The 13,488-nt window shown below is 40.3% G+C and overlaps 2 protein-coding genes across 2 annotated transcripts; one reads left to right on the top strand and one right to left on the bottom strand.

Annotated features, from left to right (window-relative positions):
• Positions 1 to 6,035: 6,035 nt before the first annotated feature.
• LOC115789777 (uncharacterized) lies at positions 6,036 to 8,557 on the bottom strand. The gene is made up of 4 exons (XM_030743287.1): positions 8,536 to 8,557; positions 7,508 to 8,051; positions 6,741 to 6,784; positions 6,036 to 6,127 (listed from the first exon to the last, which is right to left on the bottom strand). Exons 1-4 carry the CDS (start codon positions 8,555 to 8,557, stop codon positions 6,036 to 6,038), a joined length of 702 nt encoding a protein of 233 aa, XP_030599147.1.
• A 1,674-nt stretch (positions 8,558 to 10,231) lies between these two features.
• LOC115789626 (GTPase IMAP family member 7-like) lies at positions 10,232 to 11,416 on the top strand. The gene is made up of 2 exons (XM_030743118.1): positions 10,232 to 10,262; positions 10,358 to 11,416. The coding sequence occupies exons 1-2, from the start codon at positions 10,235 to 10,237 to the stop codon at positions 11,146 to 11,148; spliced, it is 819 nt and encodes a 272-aa protein (XP_030598978.1). The 5' UTR covers positions 10,232 to 10,234; the 3' UTR covers positions 11,149 to 11,416.
• Positions 11,417 to 13,488: the final 2,072 nt, after the last annotated feature.

Below are 13,488 nucleotides of genomic sequence, written 5' to 3' on the forward strand. Positions count from 1 at the left end.
TCCAAAAGACTTATTAGAGAAAGTATAAGGGCAGGAAATTGCTAAAATCAGCCATTTCATTCAAAATGGCTGACTTCCTGTTGGGTTTAGGCCCATTGGACCCTGTGGTCTTTTTTGTTCGTCTGGACGTTACATATGTGTACCAAATTTCATACATGTACTGAAACACAGCAGTGGGAACTGAACTAAAGGTGATGCTGTAGAGCCATTTTGAAAGGGCCATGCCTGAAACCATTAAAATGCTTAAATTTTCACCATAAAACACAGATCTGACGTGTGCAAAATTTCACGAGTTAAGCATGTTTAGGTCCTCAAAAAAGCAATTCATTTGCCTAAATGTCCAAAACAATTACAATAGGGCCTTTGCACAGGTTGTGCTCAGGCCCTAAAAATCCTGACATCAATGTATGTGGAAAATTGTTTTGTCAATGTTGTATTGTTTCAGAACAATAACTTTTATTTTGATAAAGTATTTTCTATTTACCTATAAACTTTGCCCAAATCTATCCTGTGTTTTAAGTAATTAATGATCCAAAGGTAAAAAAAAAACAAACCAGTTCAAACTTCATGAAAATTCTTCATAATTATTAAAAAGTATCTGTATCAGTATCGGCGATACTGGCCCTGTATTTACTTGGCATCGGCTCAATAATAAATCTTGCAGTATTGCACTCCACTACATTGAGCAGTGCATACGAGGAGTGATTGACAGTGCTAAGACCCTCCTCCTGGCTCTGATTGGTTGTTTTGACTGGGAATGGTTCAGGGAGGAGATGAGGAACTCGATTTTTTTCACAGATTATCGGTCTGATACTGTCATAACATGGTATCAGGTTTAACAAATATGTAAAAAACAGATTTTTTTTTTTTTATAAAAGTTACATACTGCAGCTTTAGTCTGTATAAGAGAGAAACTTGTGGCTTTAGTTCTTACTGTCGATGATTGTCAATTTTTCAGTTTTACACATTTACCTATGTGGTTTTGAAATAGCACCCATTTTCACAAAGATTGTTGTTGGTTTAAAAAACATAACTTTATGTATTGTTTAAATGAAAGGCAGAGAAAAGTCAAGACTATTGTGATGAACTATGAATAATTGTCTTACATTCTGTGATAAATGATGGAAGCCACCCAAAGATGGTTATATTTATTTGAGCTGAGTGTTTTAATATCTAGGTGTTTTTATGGGAATGTGGATCTTTCAAATCAGTTTGAGAAGTGAGTTTGATCATGTTTCACATTTTATTGTGTCATGTAGCGTCAGGCACGGCTCTTGGTCTTGCCTTGGTCTCTGGTTAGGTGGTCTTGACTGCAACACTGACAGTCTGAGAAATGAATTTGGAGTTTGTAAAACGATAAAGAGCTTTTGGTACTTACAGGAAAGCACAGAAGCAGCTCACAAACATTTTTTACATTGCTTGGGTATTAATCAGATACAAGCATCATGAAAACACATAAATAAAGCCAAGTGTAACCAGTCCTGCCGGTAAGTCTACCTGGGTAATTTCCTTCTCTTTCCTTTGTAGAGACCAAAGTATGCCTGAGATGTAACGCAGCATGCCAAGAGGTTTTAGTCTCAGTTTTGTTCTGCAGCCCAACCCAGCCCTCATTTTAAATTTTTCCTTAATTTTTTTTCTTTCTGCTTCTTATATTTTTGGATCTTAACAAATCACTTATGAGTATCTTACTAGGAATACTGAAACCAATGGACATGTTTGATTTTGCCAGAAATATAGATGATGCTGAATAATTGATTGCATTGCTAGGGTGTCTCTGGGTGTTGATTCTGTGACTGTAATGACAGTTAGAGCTGGAAACTGCTGCAGTGATACTGCAAAGTTTGGCCCCTTAGCCAAAACATCATTCTCAGTGTGATGAAGTTCCCCGTATCCCTGTCTTTGTGCAATTTCTGCAAATGCCATGCATTTTTGCCAATAACACAGAGTGCAATAAAATAAAATTGATGAACAACTTGTTTATAAACACGAAGAGAAAACGAGGACCAGAGCACAGAATGTCAAATAAAGTTTGCCACAGGGATATGTTTCTGCAATAAATACATTGGTACAAAAGCAAAAAAACAGAAAGCGGATGTTATAGACATTATGACTAATTAAAGCCATTCACTGACTTGCAACATTCAAATGTGTTTACAGCTTTTTTGTTTGCATATAGTAGATAAATAGAGTTCTAGTTCCTTAAACAAACCTATAAAATAGGATGAAGATGATAAAATCTACATTAGTGGATATTAAATTTGCCAAATATAATAATTAGCTTGATTGTAATTCTTCTGTTTGCATTCTTATTCTTTCCATGAAAACCAAAAATATGCTCATACCTTTCAATAACATCAGCTCGCACATTGTTAACAATTGTTAACAGCAATTATGATATATTATTGTAGACAATATATATCGCACACCCCTATGTGAGTGTATGATATTTAAAGCTGTGTATAAAACTAAAGTGCTATTAAAATTGAGAGGAAGCAACATGAGCACCCAACAACCCTACAAACATACTCAAGAGGTAACTTCACCATTGCAAGCTGCAGGTCTCTTACCTACACCAAGTAGCTGACAAGGAGAGAAAACTGAACTAATGGTGACACCTAGCAGAGAATCACAGTCCTTACACTTGCATGCAATGCTGTGCCAAACATTTTTGCTTTTCCAAGAGGTCTATAAATTCTCCTCTTTGAAAATGTTTTTTTTTTTTTTTTTTTTTGGGTTTTTGGCCCCAGCGGCTTTTTCGTGACAGACAGGAAATGGGGGAAAGATACAGGGGAAGACATGCAGGCAAATCGGCAATGGGCCAGGACGTGAACCCGCGCCGCCTGCACCGCGTGTGTATGTGGTCGCCGGCTTCACCACTAAGCCACCCAGGCGCCAAAAAATGTTTTTATTTTTCTTTATGTATTATTACTATTATTATTCAGAAGTGCATATCTAATATGGGAATATGGTGACTGACAGGTAAAAAAAAGAGTAATAGGGAAAGAGAAAAGAAAAACTGGAGAGAAAATAAAAGATAATAGGATAATAAGGGCACAGAGGAGAGAACAAAAGTAGAAAAATATATTGGTACAGCCAACGGCAGTATGTGTTTAAAGCACACACACACACAGAGTGAGTGAGTCAGTGTGGATGTCTGTGTGAATGACTCTCAGGAGCCAGCAGAGGCAGAGGGAGAGACCCAGGAGACTCAGGCCGCCCACAGCCCTCTGGAACACTGAAGACCTGAGGCCACACATATCGATGGGAACCACCTGCCCAACCCCCAAGAAGAAGGAGGGAGGCCCTAGCCAAAGCAAAACATAAGACCTAGACAACCAGAGGTAATGGGCAGACCACCCCCACCTCCTTGGTAGGAGTGGAGAACACAGTTCTAAGGCCCCCAGGAGCCCGATAACTGCCTGACACCCAGCAGAGGTAACCTGCCCCCCTTAACTTGTCAGCTGATATGTTGGGTGCATGTGTTGGTGTATGTGAGTGCATGGTGTGAAAAGGATGTGAATGAAAAAAAAACCCTCATGAATGAAAAATGAAAACAGAATAGTTTGCTGGTGCTTTCATGTATATGTTTATTCCTCTAAAATTCAGCTTTGATTCTTTTTAAAATAATTAATAAAGTGGAGCATGCCAGAAAATGTTTGGGAATTATTGTGATAGCAAAACTTTGATAAAATAAACAGAAGATGGTCTCAGTGCATAGCTAGACAACAACTGGACACAACAACATTACTGGAAAACTGTGCTTATTTTATTGTTCCCAACAAACAAGCTCAGTTTTATTAAAACAACAAACATAATATAAATACGATACCTCAGCTGTAAATTACTGTCATTCCCTATCGATAAAGTAAACGTGTCTTACAGAGTTTTGGACCACTAGTTGTGCTAGTGCTAACAAACACTGTCTTTACAGTAAACTGTAAAGACAGTGTTTGTTCGTGGTGCCCACAGGTGTGTGATTAGTTGGTACAAAGAGGACCAGAAATGTACATTGAAAGTTGCTGAACAGTGTAAGATTTAAATATTATAAAAATGCTTCAAAAGGAAGGAACTGGATTAAACACACATGTCAGTGATGTGCAACAATACTTGCACATCACTTGTGACATGTGTATGAACTGTTAAAGAAAGCGAGTACTTTTAAAATGAGCATTTCTGACACAGTTTCTCTGACTGTGCCATCATATGTAAGCAAATACATGGATGGAGCGCTTTGTTATTTGCCCCAATAAACACAGAAATCAAAGCTAAGCTAACATATTGAGCACTCTGGATCTGCTGTTTTCTTTTTAAAATTTGGGAAATAATTTTCATGATTTGGAATTTTCTTGAAGAGCTCCATGACTTGGTTAGTATCCCTGGACTTGTTGTTGAATACGTGATAGCGATTGCCACACGAGTTGATGATTTTCCTGAGAGGCTCCCGTTCATTAATAAACTGCTGCGGGCTGTGCTGCTCTTTCTTCAGGTCGTCTCCGTGGGTCAACAACACCACTGTTTTCTCTCTGATCTTGCAGCCTAGCTTGTCCTCCAGAGTTTCCAGTATTTCTTTCTCATCATCTGTGAACCGGCTCAGCTGCAACACGAGCAGCACGATGCCGGGCTCTGACTGACAGAGCTCCTTACATATCTCCATTGGTTCTTGTTGGTTTTGTAAGTGCTCGTGAAAGAAGTCCGGCGTGTCGACCACTCTCAGTATGATCCCAGATGGCAGTGGCATTATTTTTTCCTGACAGTGGGTGGTGACCGGCAGGGAGCTGGCCTCAGATTTAAAATACTTTGAACTTCTTGTGGTCACAGAAGACAGGATGGTGTTTGCAGATGCGCTCTTTCCAGTCCCAGCTTTACCCAGCAGGACAACAGTAAACACAATCCTGGATATTTCACTGGCCCTGTAGTCTGCAGAATAAAAGGTACATGTTTTTGACTTATCCATTCAATCAAAAGATCTCACACACACACACACACACACACACACACACACACAAATGTGACGTACAAAAGTACTTTTGTCAAGCACAAAGTCACAGAACAAAGTATCCTTGGAAAAGCGTGCAGCCATGCAGCATGTAAACGACCTGAGATGCTTTGCCCTGTTCAGTCAGAGAGACATCGACTAGAAGACGACTCGCTGCAAGCTTGAGGATCAACTCAACCTTATTGTTATTGGAGAGAAGTTTACCTGACCTCTATTTTTAAGATTAGGCTTAAAACTTTCCTTTATGATCAAGCTTATAGTTAGGGCTGGATCAGGTGACCCTGAACCCTCCCTTAGTTATGCTGCTATAGGCCTAGTCTGCTGGGGGTTCACATAATGCACTGTTTCTTCTCATTCTCCTTATTTACTTTGTTTATACTCCACTCTGCATTTAATCATTATTGATATTAATCTCTGGCTCTCTTCCACAGCATGTCTTTCTCTCCTCTCAGCCCAACCGGTCGCGGCAGATGACCCCTCCTCCCTGAGCCTGGTTCTGCTGGAGGTTTCTTCCTGTTAAAAGGGAGTTTTTCCTTCCCACTGTCACCAAGTGCTGCTCACAGGGGGTCATTTTGACTGTTGGGTTTTCTCTGTATTATTGTAGGATCTTTACCCACAATACAAAGTGCCTTGAGGCGACAGTTTGTTGTGATTTGGCGCTATATAAATAAAATTGAATTGAATTGAATTGAATTGTCTGTGGAGTTCTTTGTGATTGTAGTTTGGTGGCTCAAAGGTGAACAGGCCTTTGAAAGCTTGGAACAAATTCATCGATGATGAATCTAAGGGGTCACCTGGTTTACCTCCTGAGGCCAGTACCTGTGGTTGTGCTGCCCCTACAGGAAAGAAAATTAACATGTTGTATTTCACATGGGGTGGATGTTGTGTTCAGTGCTTCCAAACTTACAGGTGTGATGTCCGAGTGCTTGTTCTCCAGCAGGGATGACTTGGGGGTTGGGCACATGTAAAGGATGAGTTCCTGTGAAAATGCAGCATGCATACCCCCATTTATTAACACACAGCCTTTTATTTATTGTCTCTAAACATTGATGAAAATATATAGTATCTTCTGAAGCATACCAGTGTGTTGATCAGGCTCTGATACTCCCCCACAGGCTTGCTCACTTATGTCTGCAGCAATGACCAAAACATCAAGTCAGAATGATAAAACACACATATGTGTATTATATAAGTGTCAGCTTTAATTTGAAGGTATTCACATCCAAAGTGGAAAAAGGATGTAAGAGGTCAAATCCTTTAAGATGTAAAGAACCAACAATGACTGGCAGTTGACTGTTGTGAGTTGTTGTGAGTTATTTGGTCATCTTTACTTCAGCAGTTAAACAGGTAAAAGGGTTTTAGTTGATCCCAGGCATCTAAATTTGGATGATGTTGCAGAAATTGCAGGATTATTTCCATGGTTAGAAAAACTGCGACATCCAGTTAAAAGCTTAAGACTGTCCAGGAGGAAGGAATGCCGTGATCCCAGTCTGCCATGAAGAGAAGATTTGCAGAGGGTTCACCATGTGGTGCAACCCCTTCAGCAGCCTCAGGAGGCCAGATAAGACTTACAGTTACAGGGACCTTTGATAGAGTTGTGCTAACTAATGAATTAATAACACAATAGTGGTAACACCTTGCCTTCACAATCTGTACGTATAAATAGAATCAACATTTTTTCCTGCCAGCGTCCCAACCTGACCAATGTTTTTTTTTAATGATGTAGTTAAAACCAGAAACTTACCTGCTCTCCACTGTCCATATGGAGGACTGCCATGACCGCTGAAACTGAGATTAAAAATGCTTTAAATATCATGTTAATACCTATAGATAGAAGTTTAGCCTAATTTGGGGTTATATTTATTCAGCTAAGTTTCCCCCTATCAGCCTTTTATGAAGCTTTGTTCTAATGTGATTCAAGATTAATGGGAAACACCTGAGATCACTGATTTTTACAGGCTTCCAAACACCAGCTGGACTAAGGAAAAGTCTAATGGAATACTTTTGGATTGGTTCTTGTTTGGAGGTTACAGTTTTCCCTCAAAACCTTCTTGTTATTCTATCATTTTCAGCTTCCTATGATTAAAAATTTCAAAACAAATTGGCTCAAGAATTAATTATGAAAACGTGTCTTCCAGTGGACATTAATGGACAAGCTTTAGCATTTAGTCGCTCACATTTATGAGACAGCAAGGCTACCATCGGCTGCTGCCACGCCTTTCCTGATACAGGATCTCAAACTGGGGATCCTTTTTTTGTATATTTATTTCAAGTTACAAGACACGTAGTTATGAGAACAGACTTGTATGTATTTGGTAGGTAACACCAAAGTAATCGGGTATTTGTGATTTACTGACTGAGATAAAGAAACTGAGCTGCTTTGTTTCTGCCTGTCTTTTTATAAGGAGTGAGAAACACCTTAAAGAACAAAGCCTGGATCCAGTATAAAGGGGAATTTCTGCTGCTCATAGATAAACGTATAGTTGAAACTATCATGAAGTAAAGTTTTACCCTCTGTTCTGTAAGGTCGCCCTTCTTCGGTTCACCGCTTTTTCTATGTAGCTTTTGTAGTCATACAGGAAAGGCTGGCGGCCTGAACACCACTCTACACATTTACTGGCCAGATTTTCATTGGCGATTGTCAACATGATGCAAAGCTTTTCTCTGAGGTGGTTCAGTGACTGGAAGCTCTCGATGTCTGGCAGCGTGACTGCCAAGTTGCTTGTGATTTTCTCTCCGAAGGCATCCTGAAGTTGCTTGATTTGAGCCATGACTTTTTCCTCTTTGGTGTTTTCTGAATCCACTGCCAGTATAAACAGTTTGGGGCCGGGATACGAAAGCGCCATTAAGTCGATGATTTGCTGGTCCGGGTTCAGGCATCCTTCATTAAAGAAATCCGGGGTTTTGATGATTTTGAATAGTTTCTTTGCTTTCCATTCAAAGCTATCTGACACTGTGACAAAAGCATCTTTGTTGTTGAGGATCATGTTCCCAATGATGTTCTTCAGCTGAACCCTCTTTCCCAACAGAGCGATGATGGAGGTTTCAGGGTATGCTGTGGAAGGAAAACAGTATAACAGAATTCAAGTTTAACAGGACTGGAAAGGACGCTTTGGTTTTGAGATGTTTCCGTATATTTAACCTGCCAGTGTAAAGATCTCACTGGCAGATCTCACTGAAAAGTTGTTTGAGACTAATTGAATTAGTGAAACTAACTAAAGAACCAAAAGGATTTTATTGCCAGTAGATGATGATTCAGAATCTCTGTATATGAAAAGTAAACACTGTGAGAGAAAAGCTCAGGCCTCAGGCTGCTCCTAATATGTTTGCAGTAATTTTCTGCCTTCATGCTGTTATGGTCCCGGGCCGTCTGCCCAGCGTTTAGTTCTGTTTTCACTAAGTTTTATTTATTTCCTAGTTTGTTTTGGTTTTCTTTGTTCATCTTAGTTCTGGTTTTATTATTTGTGGTTTTCCAGTTCCCTTTGTCCCTGTCTGTCCTGTGTCTGTGGTCTCGTGTCTGTTTTGTCCTTATGTCTTACCCCTGACCTTCTGTGTTTTCATATTGAGTTTTATTCCCAGTGTTGTGACTAGTCTGCCTTTCTGTCCCATGTCTGAGTCTCTGTTTCCCTGTGCTGTGATCCCTGTTTAGTTTTCTGTGTCTAGTCTGCGCGTTCGTTGTTTAGTCACTTCCTGTTTTATTTTGACAGTCTTGTGTTCCCTGTGCTTCGTGTTTAGTTTTGCTTCCCCTGTTATTAGTTTCATTTGCTTCACCTGCTGCGCCCTGCTGTTTCCTCTTGCCCTGATTACCTGATGTGTGTGTGTGTGTGCCCCTTAGTTTTAGTTCTGGCAACAGTCCAGCCCAGTTTATTTGTTTGTATGGTCCTCATTTTCCTTGGAGTTCATTTTTCACCTTTTCTGAGTCTCCTGTTTTTGGGGTCCACCTTTCCTGCCTGCCACAACAACTATGACACATGCTGATCTGACATCAGATCATTATTTGCATTTATTACAGACAAAGCTTTTCTGTGTGTTTGTTTTTCTGTCCAATAAGTTCACTTGGCTGTGTGTGACTGTAATTTTTTGGTTTTCATAAATTGTAAAAAAAAAAAAAAAAAAATTAAAAAGTATCCACTATAAACACACCATACACAAGTTATCTGTTATCCTTGTACATGTAGCTGTGCATCCATCCACCTGCAGCAACCTTAAGATGCCAAAATACTGATGATGTCACCACTTCATTTCATTTCATTTCCATGAACAGAAAAGCAGCTGCTGATCATCAGCTTCTCCAAACCTTTCACTAAGTGAAAGGTTTGGAGAAGAGACTGAAGAAGTAAAGTTTACTTCTTCAGTCTCTGAAAACAATTTAAAGCTCCTCCTTTTTAATCCCAGCACCTGAAGAGGAATGCTGCTCTTCCTGCTTTCACTAACCGGTGGACTGAGACCGGGCGTTCAGAACAAAGATAAGATAAGCACACCTGTTTTTCTAGCTGTAGCTTACAAGCAAAGACAAAAGTGATTTCGAGCTGAGGTTAAAGAGGAGGGACCACAGCTGCAGAGCGCAGCTCCCTGGTGGAGATTTATTCATTCATTATGTTTTCAGTATTTGTGGAGAAGAGTGTGACTTGTAGTGACTTCAGATGAAAAACTGCCACATTTCAGACAAAATGTTGCACAATGATGAAGCTAAAAATCTCCAGAAGAAACATTCAAATGTATAAGCCCAGGATGTCTCAGCAGCATGCTGCCTGTGCTGTACAACTTCAGCTGGACTTCACATGCAAACAGGTTTTTGTGTAATGCAGATTATTAATAATGAGCAATGTATACTTTGTAGACTGTGCTATCAATTACATTTAGCAGCCAGTTTGCTTTCACGAGGCACATCTTATCCTGTATTTCCTTAAATAATTTCCTTAAATACAGCACTATTAGACCTGAGTTAAAGTAATAACTTGGTCAGAAGGAAGTTTTGCATCATGCAGATGTTGCATACAGGTGCTCAGAAACCTCTCCCAAACTATAAACGGGTGTCACTTACGTGGAATAAGTTTTCCGGCCTGCATTTTTCCTGCTCAGGAAAGAGTAAACATGTAGCTTTCCACACAGTCTCTGTATCTGAAGCTGTCACACTGAATCTCACTCATATAGGCCGGTCCACCTTATGTGGGCGGGCACTTGCACCATATTAATTGTGGTGAGGTTTGGTGTTGATTTACTCGGACAGGTGCCGAGATGGGTACCCACTCCTCAGTCCCAGCAGGTGAAGTTGGAATATTTTATATACCAATATACCAATCAGGTTGAAATGGTTTCATTATTGGAATTTCATGTCGTGACAAACATTTCTTTTCACAGGGGCTCCTCTGAGAATTGTGATGGTTGGGAAAACCGGAGTGGGGAAGAGCGCAGTGGGTAACACCATACTGGGCCGGAGGTATTTCAACTCATTGTCGAGTCCCCAGTCTGTGACGGAGACATGTGAGATAGAACGGGTCCACTGCCACAGACAGATGCATATAATCGACACACCCGGCATTTTGGATACATCTAAAAGTGCTGAGAACATAAAGAAAGAGATTGCAAAATGCATCCATGTGTGCACTCCGGGACCTCACGTCTTCATCCTGGTCCTTCAGATTGGCAGGTTCACCAAAGAAGAAGAAAACTGCGTGCAAGCCCTGGAGAAGATCTTTGGACCCGAGTTTTCTAAGTACGTGATTGTCCTGTTCACGCGTGGTGACGAGCTGAAGAACAAAACCATACAGCAGTATCTGCAAACCGGGCACCCCAAACTTCAAGAGGTGATAAACAAGTGCGGTAACCGTTACCACGTCTTCAACAACAAGAAAATGAGGAACAGAGCTCAGGTGGCCAAGCTGATCAGGAAGATTGATGAGATGGTGTCAGCGAATGGGGGAAAGTATTTCACTGATGAGCTGTTTGAGCAGTCCTTTCAGCAGCAGCAGCAGCTGCAGCAGCAGCCGGATAACAGTGATGCAGTGAGGCAGCCGGATAACACCGCCTCCATGTATGACCTGCTGCAGAGGGTGATACTGTTTCAGGCAGCTCTGGCCTCCTCCTCCCAGAACAGCGCCTGCAGCCCGGAGCAGTGTGACCCCGCTCCGGCGTACTCGCTGATCGGATAAGATTCTGATTCTTGTCTCGGGCTTCGGCTCCTCTTATAAAAAACAGCTCAGTCAGATTAGCTGCTGGTTTTTATCAGCACGTTCATTCTTAGTTCTTCAGTGGGAGGCTTTACTGCTTTTCTCTGATTCATGCCTTTAATCACTGAATCTCCTACAGTTACTAAATGATTAAGCTAATAATACATCTACTGTAATACCTAATCAATACCCAATGTTATTTTATAATGAAAATGATCCTGGTAATGCAAATGAGTCAAACCTTTTTATTTATCTGTGTTGTCTCTGAATTCAGCCCCTCTTAATTAGACTAATTATTAATTAGAGTCTGCTCTTTAAAATAAAACCTCTGTCACGCTGTCTGTTCATTCAAAACATCAGCAATAAAGTTACCACTGCTAAAAACGTGCTCTCTGTGGTCCTTTACTGTCACAGAAGGCATTAAATAAATCAACAGCAGTTGCAGCACATTGTAATACAAGTACTGATAATTGGCTAATATGATACTGCTGTATAATATAATGCAAGTGGCTGTGGCTCAGGAGGATTTGCCCCTTTTGATGTATACCCTCCTGTTTTTACCCCTTATGAATTTCTCCAGATTTTCAATCAATAGCTGACTCTACTAATTGGAAGGTTGGTGGTTCAATTCCTGGCTGCTCCAGTCTCAAACTATCCTTGGGCAAGATGCTGAACCCCAAGTTGCTCTGTGATGCAACCGTTGGAGTATGAATGTGTGTGACTGTCAGATAGTAAGTAAGCTTGTGTGAATGTGTGTTGGCGGGTAAATGCAGACATGTTGTATAAAGCAGAGTTACAGTAGAAAAGCGCTGTATAGGAACGAGTCCGTTTACTGTGTGCTGTGATTGACAGTCTGTTGTAAGGTGAAGCCACCACACCTGAAGCCTTTAGAGTCCCTCTACAGATTTTAGGGCTGCTGGAAAATCTTGACTTGAGGAATTTTGCGAACTCACAGAGAGATTTCCTGATGATCGTCTAAGTGGTGCAGGGCTGTCGAGGCTAGAATAAAGAACATTCATACATGCCTTTGCTTTTCAAATACAAACGGTTACATTATATTTGGTATGCAAAGGCTGTAGTGACACATTGTCCACAAAAACAGACCAGACTGCTATTAATGCATGGTAAGGTTTTAAAGAGAAATAAATACTTTGACACCATATATGTGGGTTAGGTCTCACTGTCTGTTAATCAATCAATCAATCAAATACTTTATTTTCCCCGAGGGGCAATTTGTTTTGCAGCCAACAGCAAAATAAATAAATCTATAAAAACAATCAAACATACAACACACACAACCAAGGACACAATTATCTAAAAGAGTTCAAAAAGTTAATAATAAAAGAATAAAAGAATAAAAGAGAATTTAAATCTGTTTGTTCTGCACTGTGGCAGAGAACCTCCTTCCTGAAGGCAATAACTGATACATTGAGGACAGGGGATGAGCGCTTTCACCCCGAATCCTTTCTGCCTTTTGGGTGGCTCGCACCCTGTACAGGAGGGCAAGATCATTAAAACTTACATTTGCCACCTTGCTACACAGTTTCACAATGTTCTCTAACCTTCTTTTGTTCTTGAGGCTCAGAGAACCAAACCAACAGATTAAAGAAAAGGTTAAAACAGACTCAATAAAACAAGAATAAAACATTTTCATAAAAATCTTATCCACGTTAAAACCCCTAAGTTTTCGATACAAATACATACGCTGATGAGCTTTTGCACAAATGGCATCTGTATTTGCATCAAGTGACAGTTTGTTGTCCAGTATAGTGCCCAAATATTTGTATTTCTCCACTACCTCTATTTCCTGGCCATGAATATGAACAGCAGGTATTGATGAGGTTTTCCGACGAAAGTCTATGATCATTTCTTTTGTTTTTGATGCATTTATGTCTAGAAAGGAATTCCCACACCATGTTACAAAATCGTCTACAACCGGGCCGTGGTCAAGATCTGCATCATGGAGCAGAGAAATGATCACTGAGTCATCTGCATATTTAATTATATATCTGTTCTTATAGTGGCTCTGACACTCATTTGTGTAGAGAACAAATAAAAGTGGAGAAAGGACACATCCCTGAGGGGAACCAGTGGAGGATAAAAGCAGATCTGATACAATGCTGTTGACTCGCACTCTCTGTGGTCTATCTGTTAATAAATCCATGAGCCAAGATACCAGACCAGAATCAAGATTGTATGTACTAATAAGCCGTCTCGCTAAAATATGGGGCTGGATGCAGTTAAAAGCTGATGAAAAATCTATAAAAAGCAAACGAGAAAAATTACGTGCACCATCCAGATGCTCCAGAACCTTGTGGAGCA

Source organism: Archocentrus centrarchus, chromosome 12 (genome assembly GCF_007364275.1).
Source record: "Archocentrus centrarchus isolate MPI-CPG fArcCen1 chromosome 12, fArcCen1, whole genome shotgun sequence".
Classification (NCBI taxonomy): Eukaryota; Metazoa; Chordata; class Actinopteri; order Cichliformes; family Cichlidae; genus Archocentrus; species Archocentrus centrarchus.